Source organism: Cherax quadricarinatus, unplaced genomic scaffold (genome assembly GCF_038502225.1).
Source record: "Cherax quadricarinatus isolate ZL_2023a unplaced genomic scaffold, ASM3850222v1 Contig127, whole genome shotgun sequence".
NCBI classification, from domain to species: domain Eukaryota; kingdom Metazoa; phylum Arthropoda; class Malacostraca; order Decapoda; family Parastacidae; genus Cherax; species Cherax quadricarinatus.
The window spans coordinates 1-17465 of NW_027195153.1; the positions used below are offsets into that span (position 1 = coordinate 1).

The 17465-nt window shown below is 39.7% G+C and overlaps 1 protein-coding gene across 3 annotated transcripts in view; it reads left to right on the forward strand.

Annotated features, from left to right (window-relative positions):
• The first annotated feature begins 12712 nt into the window (after positions 1-12712).
• Positions 12713-17465, forward strand: part of LOC128693588 (probable cytochrome P450 CYP44) — a 221016-nt gene continuing 216263 nt past the window's right edge. The window contains exons 1-2 of one of the 3 annotated variants that reach the window (XM_070080067.1): positions 12713-12837; positions 16274-16387. In XM_070080067.1, coding sequence (XP_069936168.1) covers positions 16295-16387 — 93 coding nt within the window. In that variant the 5' untranslated portion in view covers positions 12713-12837; positions 16274-16294. Of the gene's footprint in view, positions 12838-14276; positions 14403-16273; positions 16388-17465 lie in introns of those variants that run through there. The other 2 variants (XM_070080066.1, XM_053783389.2) reach the window with 2 other exon arrangements.

The following is a 17465-nucleotide window of genomic DNA, read 5'->3' on the forward strand; positions in this document are numbered from 1 at the left end:
CCATTTAGGATCATTTTTGTTTGATCTGATTTCCCTATTTGGAACATAATTTGACTGAGCAGCTAGAACTATGCCCTGGAAAGCATCATATCGGCAACCATCACCACCTACCTGACCCTTAGTCAGGTCATTCCAGTTCAGCCCACCTAAGTAATTTTTCAGTCCTATGAAATCAGCCAAGCGAAAGTCAGGGACGGAGACTTGATTGCCATTATTAGGGGAATTCCATGATATATTAAAACTGAGTGATTTGTGATCACTTTCCCCAAGCTCATCATTAACCTCAAGATTATTAATTAGTGTTTCCCTACTGGCAAGAACCAAGTCAAGGAGGTTATTTCCCCTAGTTGGCTCTGTCACAAACTGTTTTAAAAAACAATCCTGGATCGTATCAAGAAAGTCACCTGACTCTAAATTTCCTGTCAAATTGCTCCAGTCAATCTGTCTGTAGTTGAAATCTCCCATTAGCACAATGATTGGTGATAGTACTTGTGACACTTTTTTGTATATAAAGGGTGGTAAGGTATTTAAATCTCCTGCCTTGTTTTTTAGTGCGTTGATAATAAGGGAGACTTCGTATGGGTTAGTCGGAGCTAGGAATAGTGTGTTCGGGTAGTTGCCAGTGAGGTAGTCATTTGGTGGGGTATCTGAGCTTGGGATTTTATTGGCAAGGTTTTGTCCTATAGAGGAGAAGAAATCATTGAGTCTGTTTGCTGTTTCTGTTGGTGGGAGTTGGGGTTCATCTGATTTTGCTAATTTTATTTCGCTATTTCGTGATATCTTTTTTGTTCCCAGAATTTCTGACAGAGTCTTCCAGGTCTTTTTTATATCACCTCGTAAGTTAGATAATCTGTTCTCATAATACAATTTTTTTGCCCTTCTTATCAAGCTGGTTAGGATTGACGAGTAACGTTTTGTTTGGTCTCTGGTTATGTGACCCATTCTGTACTGTTTTTCATATCGGTGTTTTGTATTTATGGAGTTGAGAATGCTGGGTGTTAGCCAGGGACTATTCAGTCTCTTAGCTGTCATCTGTTTAGTTTTTTTAGGGCAGTGCTTGTTATAGAGGTATTGGGTCTTTTTTAAAAAATTATTAAAACATTCGTCAATATCTGTATAGATTTCTAGCTCAGAGTGCCAGTCAATGTTTGTTACTGCTGTTGTGAAGTTATTAATGGCTGCCTCATTGTGAAGTCTGAAGGTGACTTTAGTAGTGTCTTGGGGTATTTTACCAAGAGTTGTTATGAGGAAAGTAGGGTAGTGGTCTGTGGTATTATCTGTAATTATGCCTGATTTTAAAGGGGATATGGTGTTGGTCCAGATGTGGTCAAGTAGGGAAACACTAGTCTCCGTAACTCTTGTAGGTTTTGTTACTGTTGGTAGCAACATGCAGTTACTCATTGTGTTTGTGAATTCAGTAACGTGTGGGTCCTAGTCTTGCAGGAGATTTATATTGAAGTCACCTGAGAGTAGTAAGTGATCTTTGTTCATGCGTGCATCAGTTATCGTACTTCCTAGGTTTTGACTAAATTGGCTAATGTTTGATTGTGGAACTCTGTAGATGTTTATCAATGTGAGAGGTTTTTGTAGGTATTTGGATTTGAATTTACATATTATATATTCCCCATGTTCATCCCTTGTGCAAGTATTAGTGATACATTCTAGTTGGTCTGAGTAGTATATAGCTGTGCCACCCCCTTGTTGGTCTGGCCTACAGTTGTGTATGGCTGTGTAACCAGGAATGGCATAGACATCTGTAGTATCAGGCTTTAGCCAGGTTTCAGTTAGTGTAATGATGGACATATTGGCATGCAAGGAATTTAGTAATGCTAGGAGGTCATCGTAATGCTTGCTTAAAGATCTGATATTGTAGTTAAAGATAGTTATGTTGTTGTTAGCTCTGAGAAGTGCCTTTGATTGTTCTGCTGTGTCGTAATTACAGTAACTGTTTGAATCATATAAGTCATTATATAAGAGGTTGGTATCAGAATCAATGCTTGTAATCATAAGATTTGTAGTGAATCTATAGTTAGAATTAAGTATAAAACAAAGTAAATATTCTAAAGCTAAAAAAATAGCACCTGAATTATTTAACAAATGTAAAAATAATGAGCTAAGGTAGTTTTTTAAAGCTAAAATAAAGGAGACAATATAAAAGGGACTAAAATAATTTGTGGTGAACAAATAAAGTGATGATCAAATAATGGAGCTTGGGAATATGATAGTAGGTAGTACTTTAAAGGTAATTCTTTAAAGTTAGAATTGTAATATAAAATTATAATATAAAAGGGACTAATATAAGTTGTGGTGAACAATAAAGTGGTAATCAAATAATTGCACTAAGGTCTAATATAATGACTTTTGTGGAGTCTATGTTTTGAGCTAGAATGAGCTATAGTACAACTAGATTTAATCTAATAATATAAAAATACAAATTAAAAATAGCACCAGTCTCTCACTAGTAATTGCAATATGGTCTAATATAATGAATTTGGTATTGACTATAGTACAACTGAGTTTAATCTAATAATATAAAAAAGGCGCAAGACTCTCAATTGTAATTGCACTAAGGTGTTATATAAGTTGTTTACAAGAATTAGAGTATAACTAGATTTAAATTGACAAGATAAAATATACAAGTTAAGGTAGCAAAAGAATAAAAAAAAGTAGAAAAAAAAATATATGAGGTAGTTGGTACTAGTTAGCAAAAGATAGTTAAGGGCCTTGAACAATAATATAATTGAAATATACACTAATTGCACACACAATATAGTCACTAAGATATGAAAACAATCTTAGAGTAGGAATTATAATATAAACTTATAATATAAAAATACAAATTGAAATGGTACTTGCAATTGCACTAGAGTCTGGTATAGGTTGTTGACAAGATCAGGAGTATAACTAGATTTAAATTGACAAAATATAATTCAAAATTAAAGTACCAAAAGAATAGTAAGACAGTAAGATGGTAGACAGGTACACAGGTACACAGGTACAAAGGATAATATAAAGGTTGGAGTTGAATATACAAACTTGAAAATTTGGCAACAAAATGTTATGGGAAGTATAAAATAATGTTTAATGTGCAAAAGTAAAATTGACTGGTAGTAAATATGGTGTTTAATAAAATTTTAGTAAGTAATAATGATTACAGAAAAGTGAAAAAGTAATGTTTATTTCATTCAATATTGCGCTGGTAGTTATACTAGAGGTTATATGGCAGTACAAGGTAATTAAGAGTACTCTAAGATAGTAAATGTGGTATTAAAACAGGTAAAGGTAATTAGACAAGTAATGGTTATTAAATGTCAAAAATGTTAAGAGTAAATTGGAATTATAGTAAAAATGATAATTATTAATTTTAGTAAGTAATATCAATTGATAGTATTTAAAAAAAATGAGGTAGTAATATGGACAGAGAAAGTATCAATTCAGCTAATGTTTAAGCAAACAATAGTAAATAAGAAAATTACATAAGGTGACTTATGCTTACTAGTAAAATCACAAAATGAGGTAGTTGATTATTTAATTACTAAGAGATTGTACAATGAAATTTGAACAATAATGGAGCAAAACATACACTACACTACGTAGGCTTTTAGGTTGGACATTGTTTAGTTATTCTCTGTAAGATTAGTATCCCTGAGAAATCGTGATAGATCATTCTCGTTCGTGATTGTGTACAGTTGACCTACATTTGTTTTCCTAACAAGAATTTTCCCATCCCGTGTGAAGCATTGGTGTATTGTGTCATTATTCTCCCGCTTAATTTTTCTGACTCTATACAGGAGGTTCTGACGTTTTTTGGTAAGACACTCGTTTATGTATACCTCTTTCTTTACTTTAATAGATGCAATAATTAAGTCTTTTTTTCTGTCATGTGAGTGGAATCTAAGCATAACACTTTTTCTACCATGGGATCCTAGTAACCTGGCTTCTTTTATTTCTGACTCTGGTACAATAACACTTGTTTGGTCCTTTATGATCTGCAGAGTAATTTCTTTACTGTTTGTTTGGTTCATATCACTGGGAAAAAGTGGACTGTTAACTATTACTGCGTCCGATAGTTTATCTTGAAGTAACACCAAAGTTCAGTATGTTGCAAGGCAGACCAAACTGTTGGTGGCACCAAAAAAACTTTTAAACAGTAAGTACATTTTCCAGGAGTTCAAAGAAAAGAAAAACATATGTTACATGTTAAATTCTACGGGGAAAACATCACATTATCACTCCCATCTCACAGCAATCTTTAGTAAACAAAACTGGTTCCCCATGACACACCTCTGCGAGAATCAGGAGAGCACAGGAGAGGGGAAAATATCAGGCCCCCCAAAAAAAACGGGTGGATAGGCACATAAATCTTGTTGGTGGGACTGCGGCTGTAAAACCCTGGAGTCATCACTGAAGACCCCCAAAAGGTGGACCTCCCAGGCCATCACCTACATGTCATTCCAAGGACCCTGGAGTCACCCCAGCGGTGATCCAAAAAGGAAAAATTGAAAAAGAGTCCTGGAGAACCAAAACACCTCGGATCAAAAGACATGACCCAAACAGTGGAGGGCATCACCGCCAGCCCCACAATCACTAAAACGTTAGGTCCAACAGTCCCTATACCAACATAAAACAGAGGCGAGGCATTCCAGCCAACACCTAAAAAACGTAGCATACCTTACCTAGGCATGGTCTTTGATGTGACTACCCCGCTAAATACACACACTAGGGAATCCTGATACCTCCAGCTCCAGCTCAACCTGCCCTTCTCCTTTGGGTGGTCCAGAGTTCCATCTACTCGTCTACCGCAAATCCCTGCAAAATAAGAATAGATAAGTGATCTATACACTACATCGTGCACTTTAAACACAAGACAAGGTATTAGCAACCACATTCTCCGCTCCCTTCACATAATGAATCACAAGATTAAGAAGTTGGAGAAACAAGGCCCACCTTGTAAGTCTCTGATTGTGGTGCCTCATTAAGTGAAGGAAACGTAAAGGAATATGGTCACTATACACGCTTATAGGGTGAACTGAGGAAGATATATGCACCTCTAAAATGTTGCACTGCCATTCTAAAGCAAAAGCCTCCTTTTCTATGGAGGTATAACTTCTTTGGTGCCTGCTACTTTTTGCTGAGAAGCAGCCGCGTGGCATTACTTCTCCTGCTCTACCATGCAACAAGACTGACCCAACCTCTATCATTTTGCAAAACCCGGGGTGCGTAACTCAGGATTACACATAAAAGATCTTGAGGGTTAATGACATACAAAAGGTACATGGACAGATATTAAAGTTACAAATACGGGTGTATCCTTGGCACACATGGTCGTGGGAAGCAGATGACGCACCCACTGTTCATTCACACAATTTGCATGTAGTTCATAAAGAGGAGACAAAACCTTATTTTTTAACTGTACCTGGCGGCAGTCAGTGCACGTTTTCAAGGTCTCACCTAGTGTGAGACCAGTAAAAGACAACGTCCACCGACTCTCGCTGGATACAAACACAGTCTCTAGAAATAAACACTTCACTTCCTTCAAGGAACCTATTTCACCCCAGCTTACATCATGCCAGACCTGCTGACATTTCACAAATTCGGAAACCTCTACCTCATGGGGTTTAACATGGCCCCATTTTTCAGCATCCCAAAACTCTTTCACTAAGGTGCATCATGGCTGAGCCAACACTTCAACCAGTCTTTCAGAAGATCCAAATCTTCCACAATCTCTTACAATTTTCCTGCTTACATTATCTTTCTCAGGGACTTTATCCATCATCATTTTGAAGGCACCACACAGTTCCATCATAGCCTTCCCAGAACCCGGTTCCAATGCCAATCCCATCTCTCCAGCTTCCAGAATGTGTAGCACCACCTCATAGTCCCACGTCATCCTGGGCGGACTGGCAGACTGGTGCACTAGTGCCATCGACCTCATCGTAGCCAAGAATTTTCTGAAACCGAGAAAAAACACCGCTAGGGAAACATCACCATCCTCACGTAGCACATGACTTAATGATTCCAGAGTGCTTCCCCACACGGTAATGAAAGGGAGGGTAATTCCCTGATCCCAGTCCTTCTGGTACTGGGAAAAAACAAAACATGCATTGCCCAGAGAGACTGGGAAAACCATGGTGCTTTTCTTTGACTCATAGAATGATATACATTGGTAAATTTAACCTCAAGTAGGCCTCTCAAAACTACATGACATTTCATAAAATATGACTTCTGGGTGATTTGTGCAAAGCCTAAGAGACAAAAATGTTTCACCAGAAATCTCAAAACCACACACAAAATTATTCAGAAAGGGTACAGACTCTGGTAACCTGTTAGAAAAGGAATTTATTAATAAACACTGATTATTTAGCTCTCCCGTCTTAACACTGAAATGCCGTTCCTTCAGAATCTGTAAAAAATACTGACAAAGACACTTTAATAGTTCTGCCGCGTCCACGTAAGCACAGGTCCTCTTAAAAAGAGTCTTGCTCATTTGATCAACTCTGCAAAATAAACACTTGGTAAATTTGGGAACCACATCCTCCGCGACAACTGAGAAATGAATAGCGTTCCGGAGGTCACAACCTTCCCGGGCCTCACTCAGCTGCTGCAGAGTCAGGGGATTTTTTCCCACATCAGCACCAAGACCACTTCTCCAACCGAGTTCCGGTTGAGCCGGTTCATCACTGTTCAGAGTCTCCTGCAGGTCAGACTCAATGAACAGGCTCCCTATGCCCAAACCATCACCACAGTGTGCAGAAGGGTCACAGGGAGGCACAGCTCCTGCCTTGTTCCCGTTTAGTCCGAAAGCACATTGAAAAATTTTCAGGTACCGTTGCTCCAATTGGGTCATTACCACCTTGTAAAGCAGGGTCCTGCAAAACCAAACATTCCTCACTTTTGAGGAGTCTCACAACGTTGTTGCCTAGTAGAAGGTCAACTCCAGCAAAAGGTACATCTTCTGCAATACCTACAGGTAGGTACCCAGACTGGTACGCAGACTCTACCCATAACCTGTGCACTGGAGTCCTGACAGGGACTCCAGTTATCCCTTTAAGAAAAATGTCCAATCCGGTGTAGGTGTCATCCGACACTGGCAATACACCCCTGCGAAGCAAGGTGTATGTGCTACAAGTGTAAGGCCACAGTAGACTTACTTGAATAGACCTTCATCCGAGGGTCAAAAACAGCTGGTCTTCTTTGGATACCTTGGGGCAAGACTGCAATGCAAGCCACATCATGTGTAATCGGTGTATTTACTGGAGAAGCATCTGCCGCAGCCTGGTCCCTAAGCATCTTTCGACAATATGGCTGCAGGTGGCCCTGTTTATTGCAATATGTACAGTGATAAGGTTTAAAGGCCCCCTGCCCATTTGACCTAGGTTGGATCCCTTGGTTCTGGGGAACTGGGCTCGTCCCACCTGTTTCGTGTAGTCCTGGACCTGTGACAGCTGACTTAAAACCTCCTCGAGTGGGTACTGGAAGGTTAGGGTTATTAAAACTCTTGTGGTTTTTAGGCTGATAAATGGGTGGCTTAAACTTCTGAAATTTCTTATTCCTATTTGTGGGTGGAGAAAACTTACCATTATTAGTATGTGGGGTGTGGTAACTACTACCAAATTTGTGGTTAGCTAAAAATCTGTCACCCAGCTCTAAAGCATTATTAAAATCATCAAGATCCTTCTCCTCAAGATATGCCTTAAGGTCAGAAGGAACATTTCCCAAAAGATCCTCTAACAAAATTAAGGTAATTACACCTTCATAATTGCCTACCACCCACTTTGAGCGACACCACCTATTTAAAAGTGACATCTTACCATATTCCACCAAAGACTGCCCTGACTGAAACTTAAGTCCTCTGAATTTCTGCCGGTACCTTTCCGGCAACATTTGATAAGCCAGTAAAACTACCTCTTTTAGCTTATGATAATCAGAAAAGGCAGATCCTTCTAAAGAACTAATAGCCTGTAACCCTTTACCAACTAATTGGGTTCTTGCTAATGTCGCCCATTCCTTTTCCGGCCAAACTTGGGATTTGGCCGTACTTTCAAATAACAGGAAAAACTGGTCTGGGTCTTTCTCTAGGAATTTGGGCACAAATTTTATGGCTTTATCCAAATGAAAAACATCTACCCTTGTGTCTGTGTCTGGGTGAGAAGCAAGCTGCTTCTCTGTTACGACTTAATCTTCACCGTAACAATAGGGGCACAAATAACTCCAATTTTTTGTTAGTTTTATTTTATTACCAATCGTTTAGCTTCATTGGTATTTGGTTAGTGAACTAAAATAACCACAAGCAATTATAAATGAAATATTATACAGCAAGGAACCCAATCTTACGTTCAAATTCTCATTAACAGAGTATGATACAATAATTTCAATTAATAATCTACTAATCTCACCATTTAACTCTTTTAGAAAGGTCTAGGGTAACGAAATAGTTACCTTTCATAAGTGACATGAATTACCAGACTTCAGGAAACTAATGGCAAAGACAAGACAATAGACTTGGTATAAAGTTTTAGTTTAAGCTAGGAGCTTTGGGTTGAAGACCCGTACCGAGTCAGAGCTAGGAGCTGACTGACTCACTCAACTACTTCATAGTATGACTTCAGCTCTGCCAGAAGGCGACGCGTGGCGTCAATTCTAGAACCACCAATTGGTCACTACAGTAGTGGTTACACATTCATAATGCCTAACCTAATAATAATATAATATAATATTATAATTATAATAATCATGGGGAAAGATATAATATAATACAATATAATACAAAGAGAGTACTTTTGATGATTCATACTGTACCCGATAATAATATATAGCCGAACCTGCTTTATCTAGCTAGTAATAAAGTGGTTCACGATATATTATTACAGAACTTATTTTAACCAGGCCTTTTATTTTTGTATATAATGGAGTGAAGTAGGGGCGCGTAACACTCTCTTTTGCTCTTTCTTGAGCCCTAAGCTCCTCTAAGGCTCTCTGTTCCTGGATCTTTGTACGCTCAATCCTTAACCGTTCCTTTTCTTCTGCAACTAGGGTTAATTTCATTTGTAAAATTACTGCTTCCTTATCCAGGTCCCTATCATGGGGATGTGATTCAATGTCACCTTCTAAATGCATGTCATCCTCAGAATTTTCACCAGTGTCAGCCATTTTGGGAAATAATAGCACCAAATCTTACTACCAGCCACAGAACTTACTGATATAAAATAATAAAGCACACATCAAGGTACATATACTAAAGTACTATATTCACAAGGAGTTGTCATGTGACTCCCTCAAATTAAACAGGATTGCACACACCCAAAAATATAAGAGCTACTGCACCTGCAAAGGTAAATTATTTCCAGAAATTTAGGTGAGCATAACCCCCTAAAAATCAGCAAGATTGTACCTGCAAGGGTAAATTATGCACAAAATATCAAGTATTAATAACACCCTAAAAATCAACAATATAATACAGAAAGGTAAATGATTTATAGAGCATTAATTAATAATAACACCCTAAAACCAGCAATATTATACAGAAAGGTAAATTATTCACAGGGTATTAATTAATAATAACACCCTAAAAACTAGCAATGTTCCACACAAAAGTAAATTATTCACAGGGTATTAATTAATAATTTTTTTTTTATTTTATTATCACACTGGCCGATTCCCACCAAGGCAGGGTGGCCCGAAAAAGAAAAACTTTCACCATCATTCACTCCATCACTGCAACATTAACACCCCTCCTTCAGAGTGCAGGCACTGTACTTCCCATCTCCAGGACTCAAGTCCGGCCTTCCGGTTTCCCTGAATCCCTTCATAAATGTTACTTTGCTCACACTCCAACAGCACGTCAAGTATTAAAAACCATTTGTCTCCATTCACTCCTATCAAACACGCTCATGCATGCCTGCTGGAAGTCCAAGCCCCTCGCACACAAAACCTCCTTTACCCCCTCCCTCCAACCTTTCCTAGGCCGACCCCTACCCCGCCTTCCTTCCACTACAGACTGATACACTCTTGAAGTTATTCTGTTTCGCTCCATTCTCTCTACATGTCCGAACGACCTCAACAACCCTTCCTCAGCTCTCTGGACAACAGTTTTGGTAATCCCGCACCTCCTCCTAACTTCCAAACTACGAATTCTCTGCATTATATTCACACCACACATTGCCCTCAGAAATGACATCTCCACTGCCTCCAGCCTTCTCCTCGCTGCAACATTCATCACCCATGCTTCCCACCCATATAAGAGCGTTGGTAAAACTATACTCTCATACATTCCCCTCTTTGCCTCCAAGGACAAAGTTCTTTGTCTCCACAGACTCCTAGGTGCACCACTCACCCTTTTCCCCTCATCAATTCTATGATTCACTTTTAATTTTCTTCTTTTGCACACCCTACCAAATTCATCCACCAATCTCTGCAACTTCTCTTCAGAATCTCCCAAGAGCACAGTGTCATCAGCAAAGAGCAACTGTGACAACTCCCACTTTGTGTGTGATTCTTTATCTTTTAACTCCACGCCTCTTGCCCAGACCCTCGCATTCACTTCTCTTACAACCCCATCTATAAATATATTAAACAACCACGGTGACATCACACATCATTGTCTAAGGCCTACTTTACTGGGGAATAATTTCCCTCTTTCCTACATACTCTAACTTGAGCCTCACTATCCTCGTAAAAACTCTTCACTGCTTTCAGTAACCTACCTCCTAAACCATACACCTGCAACATCTGCCACATTGCCCCCCTATCCACCCTGTCATACGCCTTTTCCAAATCCATAAATGCCACAAAGACCTCTTTAGCCTTATCTAAATACTGTTCACTTATATGTTTCACTGTAAACACCTGGTCCACACACCCCCTACCTTTCCTAAAGCCTCCTTGTTCATCTGCTATCCTATTCTCCGTCTTACTCTTAATTCTTTAAATAATAACTCTACCATACACTTAACCAGGTATACTCAACAGACTTATCCCCCTATAATTTTTGCACTCTCTTTTATCGCCTTTGCCTTTATGCAAAGGAACTATGCATGCTCTCTGCCAATCCCTAGGTACCTTACCCTCTTCCATACATTTATTAAATAATTGAACCAACCACTCCAAAACTATATCCCCACCTGCTTTTAACATTTCTATCTTTATCCCATCAATCCCGGCTGCCTTACCCCCTTTCATTTTACCTACTACCTCACGAACTTCCTCCACACTCACAACTGGCTCTTCCTCACTCCTACAAGATGTTATTCCTCCTTGCCCTATACACCCTAAAAACTAGCAATATTGCACACAAAAGTAAATTATTCACAGGGTATTAATTAATAATAACACTCTAAAAACTAGCAATATTATACAGAAAGGTAAATTATTCACAGGGTATTAATTAATAATAACACCCTAAAAACTAGCAATGTTGCACACAAAAGTAAATTATTCACAGGGTATTAATTAATAATAACACCCTAAAAACCAGCAATATTGCAAACAAAGGTAAATTATTTTAGTGTGAGTGTTATAGTGAATGCTTCCTCTGACCAACCCAGTAAAGAATGATTATTGACTTTCCAGGTTGCAAACTTGAATTACCACATAAAATTTGATAATTCTCCCATATACATGCCCCCATGTTATGGAGAAATGTGGGATAGCTGGGGCTTGATGCCTTGTCTAATGGTAAAGGTAAAAGTTACACACATCTCAAGCATAAACAGGCCACCCAGGGCTTTCCCAGTCAAAACAGAAATGCTAAACCAGAATGAGTTACTTCAATGGGTTGGTTAACAGAGGGTTAGGCAAAAATCCCAATTAGGAAAATACATCTATTTAGTCACCATAACACAACATAACAGAAAAACCTTAATCCTAAACGCCCAGCTGGCTGGAGGTCCAGCCACCATAACACTAGGCTTCGTCAGCGTCAGGCCGTTATTACACTACAAACCTCATTTCTTATTTCATCACTCATCCCACAGCACCCTGACCATGTCAGAGCCTGGGTGAACATACAGGTAAGCCATATGAGAGCCTATGGCTTGAGTTGGATAAACAAAATGAGTGTACAACTACAAACTTATCTTAAATACACAGCATCACCGACGCCAGCCTCTACACACCATCCTAACGTCACGTGACTCCCCCAAACCACGCTTACTCCGCGTACCCCAACATCCTTGGAAAATAAATCATTAACAGAATTTCTTTATAATTACAGTTAGAGTACTTTACAGTACCCCCAAAATGCACATTATAAATTATAAAATTATTCTTTACAACTATAATATTCATATTATTATGGCACACTTCTCCACTATATGTACATTACGATGTTGTGGAAATTTATTTGGGCCCTAAAGTTCCACAGGACAGATCCAGCATGGCCGTACGGGACGGCTGAGCTGGATGGCCCTTATACCCCACCCAAACAAATAGCATTCTCTCTCGTTGGCATGGATTGTTGGTAAGGTTATTTAATTTATAGATTTACTCTTCAGGGAAAGAGTAGGTAGTTTTACTGGTAGTATACTAATATTAGGATTATTGAGACAACTGTAGATAATAATAATTTAGACCTAAGACCTTAACATAGGTAGGAATAGGCCGATAATGTAGGCAAACACTAGGATAAGTTAGCTAGGGAGAACTGGCAGCCCTAGTTTGAACAAAGAGATGAGGGTATGGAAGAGAGACCAGCTCTTTCTTCTTAAGACAGACACCAACTGGACAACACGTGCCGTGATCAGCAGACGGCGCCCCCCAAGTGTCTTCACATCTGAGACCTGGGGAAATCTGGTAGAGGCACCTCGATGTACCGTAGATGACCTCCGTCAGGCCCATACAGTAAGACAAGACCTCCACTTTTATCTCGTAGATTTCTGGCCAGTGTCTGGGGAGATTGTGAGTGAGTTGATCTGTGGGCCTGTGTTGCAGCTGGCAGAGCATGCCCAGTAAGTACCAGTGTCTCAGAGCAGTCTGGAATATTGCAGGAATTAAGGCTCCCGGTTGCACGTGGTTTCTGAGGGAAAGTCCAGAGGGGGCTAAGGCTAAGCTTAGGGAAGTTGAAGATCAGGATATATGCTGCAACACCAAGTAAGTTAGTCCTTTATACGTGCATGCAGGCGAGTTTCTTGCAACATCAATCATTTGTGAAAATCTGTCCTATAAGCAATTTCAATTACTCAGATATGGTAAACATGAGGAAATTAAATCTTCATCAGAGTACAAAACAAATTCTGGCCACAAAATAGAGCGAAACACCAACGTCAAAGACCTGGGAGTGATCATGTCGGAGGATCTCACCTTCAAGGACCATAACATTGTATCAATCGCATCTGCTAGAAAAATGACAGGACGGATAATGAGAACCTTCAAAACTAGGGAGGCCAAGCCCATGATGACACTCTTCAGGTCACTTGTTCTATCTAGGCTGGAATATTGCTGCACACTAACAGCACCTTTCAAGGCAGGTGAAATTGCCGACCTAGAAAATGTACAGAGAACTTTCACGGCGCGCATAACGGAGATAAAACACCTCAATTATTGGGAGCGCTTGAGGTTCCTAAACCTGTATTCCCTGGAACGCAGGAGGGAGAGATACATGATTATATACACCTGGAAAATCCTAGAGGGACTAGTACCGAACTTGCACACGAAAATCACCCACTACGAAAGCAAAAGACTTGGCAGACGATGCACCATCCCCCCAATGAAAAGCAGGGGTGTCACTAGCACGTTAAGAGACCATACAATAAGTGTCAGGGGCCCGAGACTGTTCGACTGCCTCCCAGCACACATAAGGGGGATTACCAACAGACCCCTGGCAGTCTTCAAGCTGGCACTGGACAAGCACCTAAAGTCAGTTCCGGATCAGCCGGGCTGTGGCTCGTATGTTGGTTTGCGTGCAGCCAGCAGCAACAGCCTGGTTGATCAGGCTCTGATCCACCAGGAGGCCTGGTCACAGACCGGGCCGCGGGGGCGTTGACCCCCGGAACTCTCTCCAGGTAAACTCCAGGTAAGCCACTTGTGAGGCTGAGGTACCCACCTCAGAGCTCGGTGTCAACAGAGTTTGCCAGGGTAGGCGACTCACTTGGAGGCAGTCCCCACAAATTTTCACAGATGTCATGCAGAACCCTGCATAACAGCTAGGCCTAGTCTTCCCCACAATAATAATAAAATCTTCACCCAGAATTTTCAGGTATGAAGATGACAGTTAAAGTTGTGGGGTTTATGCAATATTTGTGGAGGGGATGGAAGTGGCAACACTGTGACGTGTGTTGTTAAGATAATGAGTTGGTGGTTCAGCACTCAAGAGCATCATAGATTGTAGTAATGATATTAAGATTAGTCCCCCACGCCTATCACTTGCACTCACCTCCATATATTACTTCCATCCTCCAGAAGAAAAGGTAATTTGAAATTATGTTTCACCACTAGTCATACTCACTTTAAATAACTTTAAATACCTTTGTAAATACCTTTGACACATTAATCTTTAAGATATAAAATAAGATTTTGTTGCGAGGTTTAACTCCGGAGGGTTAGCCACCCAGGATAACCCAAGAAAGTGTGTCATCGAGGACTCATATTTCCATTGTGGTCCTTTGATCCTGTCCCCCAGGATGCGACCAACACCAGTCACCTAACACACAGGTACCTACTTACTGCTAGGTGAACAGTGAAAGCAGTTGCAAAGTGACTGACACCCACGTACCTATTTACTGTTGGGTAAACAGGTAAACAGGTACCTATTTACTGCTAGGTAAACAGGTACAGCAGGTGTAAAGTGACTGACACCCAGGTACCTACTTACTGCTAGGTGAACAATGAGAATAGGTGTAAGATAAGATTTTGTTTGGATTTTTAATCCTCGAGGATAAGCCACCCAGGATAACCCAAGAAAGGCAGTACGTCATCGAGGGACTATCTGTCTTATTTCCATTTGGGTCCTGCTGTCACTGGGTGTCCCGTAGAGCCAGCAAATAAAACCCCCTTAAGGGCTTGGCTTGTACGTCACAGAGTCGCTCATTTGCTCAGAATTACTAAACACTTCAAATGATGTAGCTGAAGTTTTGGCGGTAAAAACTGAAAACCAAAACCTGTGATCTGAGTATAATATTTTTGATATGGTGACATTTCGTATCAGATCATCATTGTTAGTGAAGATGAGGTCCAGTGTATTCTCCAATCTAGTAGGCTCTATTATTTGTTGGCTTAAGGTGAATTTTGTGTGAGTGTGAGTTTTCATTTGAGCTGCCTCCTGGTGTTATCTCTGCAAGAACATTATTTCCTACCCAACATTATTTGCTATCCAAAGCTACCCAAGAATATCCTCCCGTTGAAGATTGAGATACTTATGCAACATATGGGAATCTTTATTTACGAAACGTATCGCCACACAGTGGCTTCATCAGTCCAATACAAAGCAGAAAGGTGTAAGGAGAGGAGGAGTTTGAGGTAATCAGTCCCTCAGCCTGGAGTCGATGTGTTCAGTCCATCAATCTTGTAGAATGTACAGCATAGGACCGTAGACGTGGCTTATATACTGTAGTCAGGTGAGGCGAAGCAGGAGGAGGCGGGGTCATAGTGGTACCATCCACTAGTCGAAGTAGGTCTTCGTCCAAAGGTTGGACAAGTTTTGAAGAATTCTTTGTCTACGGCAATATGCTGTACATTCTACAAGAACATTTATCCCATATAAAAAAATTAGATCGAATAGAAATGACCCAAAATTGATGAATAATAGGCTCAAATATCTTTTAGGACAGAAGAAAGGAATTTTTAGACGTATCAAAAGAGGTGAAGGTCATTGTATGAATCAGTACATTGACATTAAGAGGGACGTTAACAAGGGGATAAGAAAAGCTAAACGGGAGTACGAAATTAAAGTTGCTAGGGATTCGAAAACTAACCCAAAAAGTTTTTTCCGTGACCGAGCTTATAACTCAATTTGTTCATATCCCAAATCAATTTTCCTCATTGATATTAACTGAAATGCCATTAATCCATTCCAGCCCCCCAAAAACCACTCCATTTTTTTTTTTTTTGGATTTTGGGTGATCATTATTCAGGTACCTACTGTGTTCTCTGATTCTCACTGTCAGGTGAATTGATTTCTGGAAATGCAATAAAAAAAAGCAAATGCCCGGTTAGGGTACCACTGTATGTAGCACAGTCCTTGCAGTTACCATAGGAAAATGTAAGTACAAATGTATGTGTGTATATACTGCACAATGCAAATATCCTTATATCTCAACTTTAACTGTATTTTAACTTCCAGAATAAGAATCTTACAAGAAAAATGAAGCACATACAGCAGTATATGTTAATCCAGAGATGCAGAGCACCTTGGAGTTTCTCTTCCATACTTAGAGACATTTATTACAAATGGAAGGTATGCAGTTATTTTTTACATGTAAAAATATTTATGTAGTTAAGAAAATTTTAAAACTGTATTTTATAATTTTTTTCTGAAATTATATACAGTTATGGTCAGGCTTGGAGTAGTTACATGGTTCAAAGTCAGTAACAAATACAGTTTCAGTTACTCTTCCAAATTTTCATTTCTAATTACTTGATGAGAAAAATCATATATTATAATTACTGTACTTGATATTTTGTATTAAATTATTTTCTTCAATTACTTGAAATTTTATTAACCCTTTAAGGGTCTGTCACATAGTTCTATGGCCTTGAAGCCAGGGTCCAAGCCGTAGAACTACGCCGTAATTCTAGTGACTTCAAATTTAGAACGAGAAGGCTGGTAGGCCAACATCTAAGATAATGGGTCTGCATGGTCAGTGTGCGCAGTAAACAAAAAATCGGGGCACCGCATTGCATTGTGAGAAAACATCTCAGTGCACTTGTTCATCATGCCTCGCGGCAAGGTATCTCACTCCTCGGCGAATTCGGACTCTCCTCTTCTCGAGTTATAATTCTAACACTGATGGAAGTGGATCTGAAGAGGAATTCTATGGTTTTGAACCATATGGTACATTATACCATATGGAATAATGGTACCATACCGTATAATGGTACCATATCGTACAATGGTACCATATGGTACTTTGTACCTTATGGTACATTGTACCATATGGTACATTGCACCATATGGTACATTGCACCATATGGTACATTGCACCATATGGTACAGGGTACAAGGACCCCAGTGGAAATAAGTCAATCCGTCTGAGATTTTTGGGTTATCCTAGGTTCTCCATATGTGGTATGCCCAAATGAGATCCAGCTGTGGAATAAAATCACATTGGTATTAAAAGATGGTAACATCAACACGACTTTCATAAAAAACCTGACAGCATTCTTTAAAAGATAAGAAAATAAAAAGTCTGGGCCAGATTATGCTATCGCCCCTGGTGCAGATACTGTCCTGGTAGACAGTAACTGTAAGAATGGAGATATGAATGTTAGTGGCCAGGAGGAAGGCAGGAGCTGTAGTGGGGACACATGTGTAG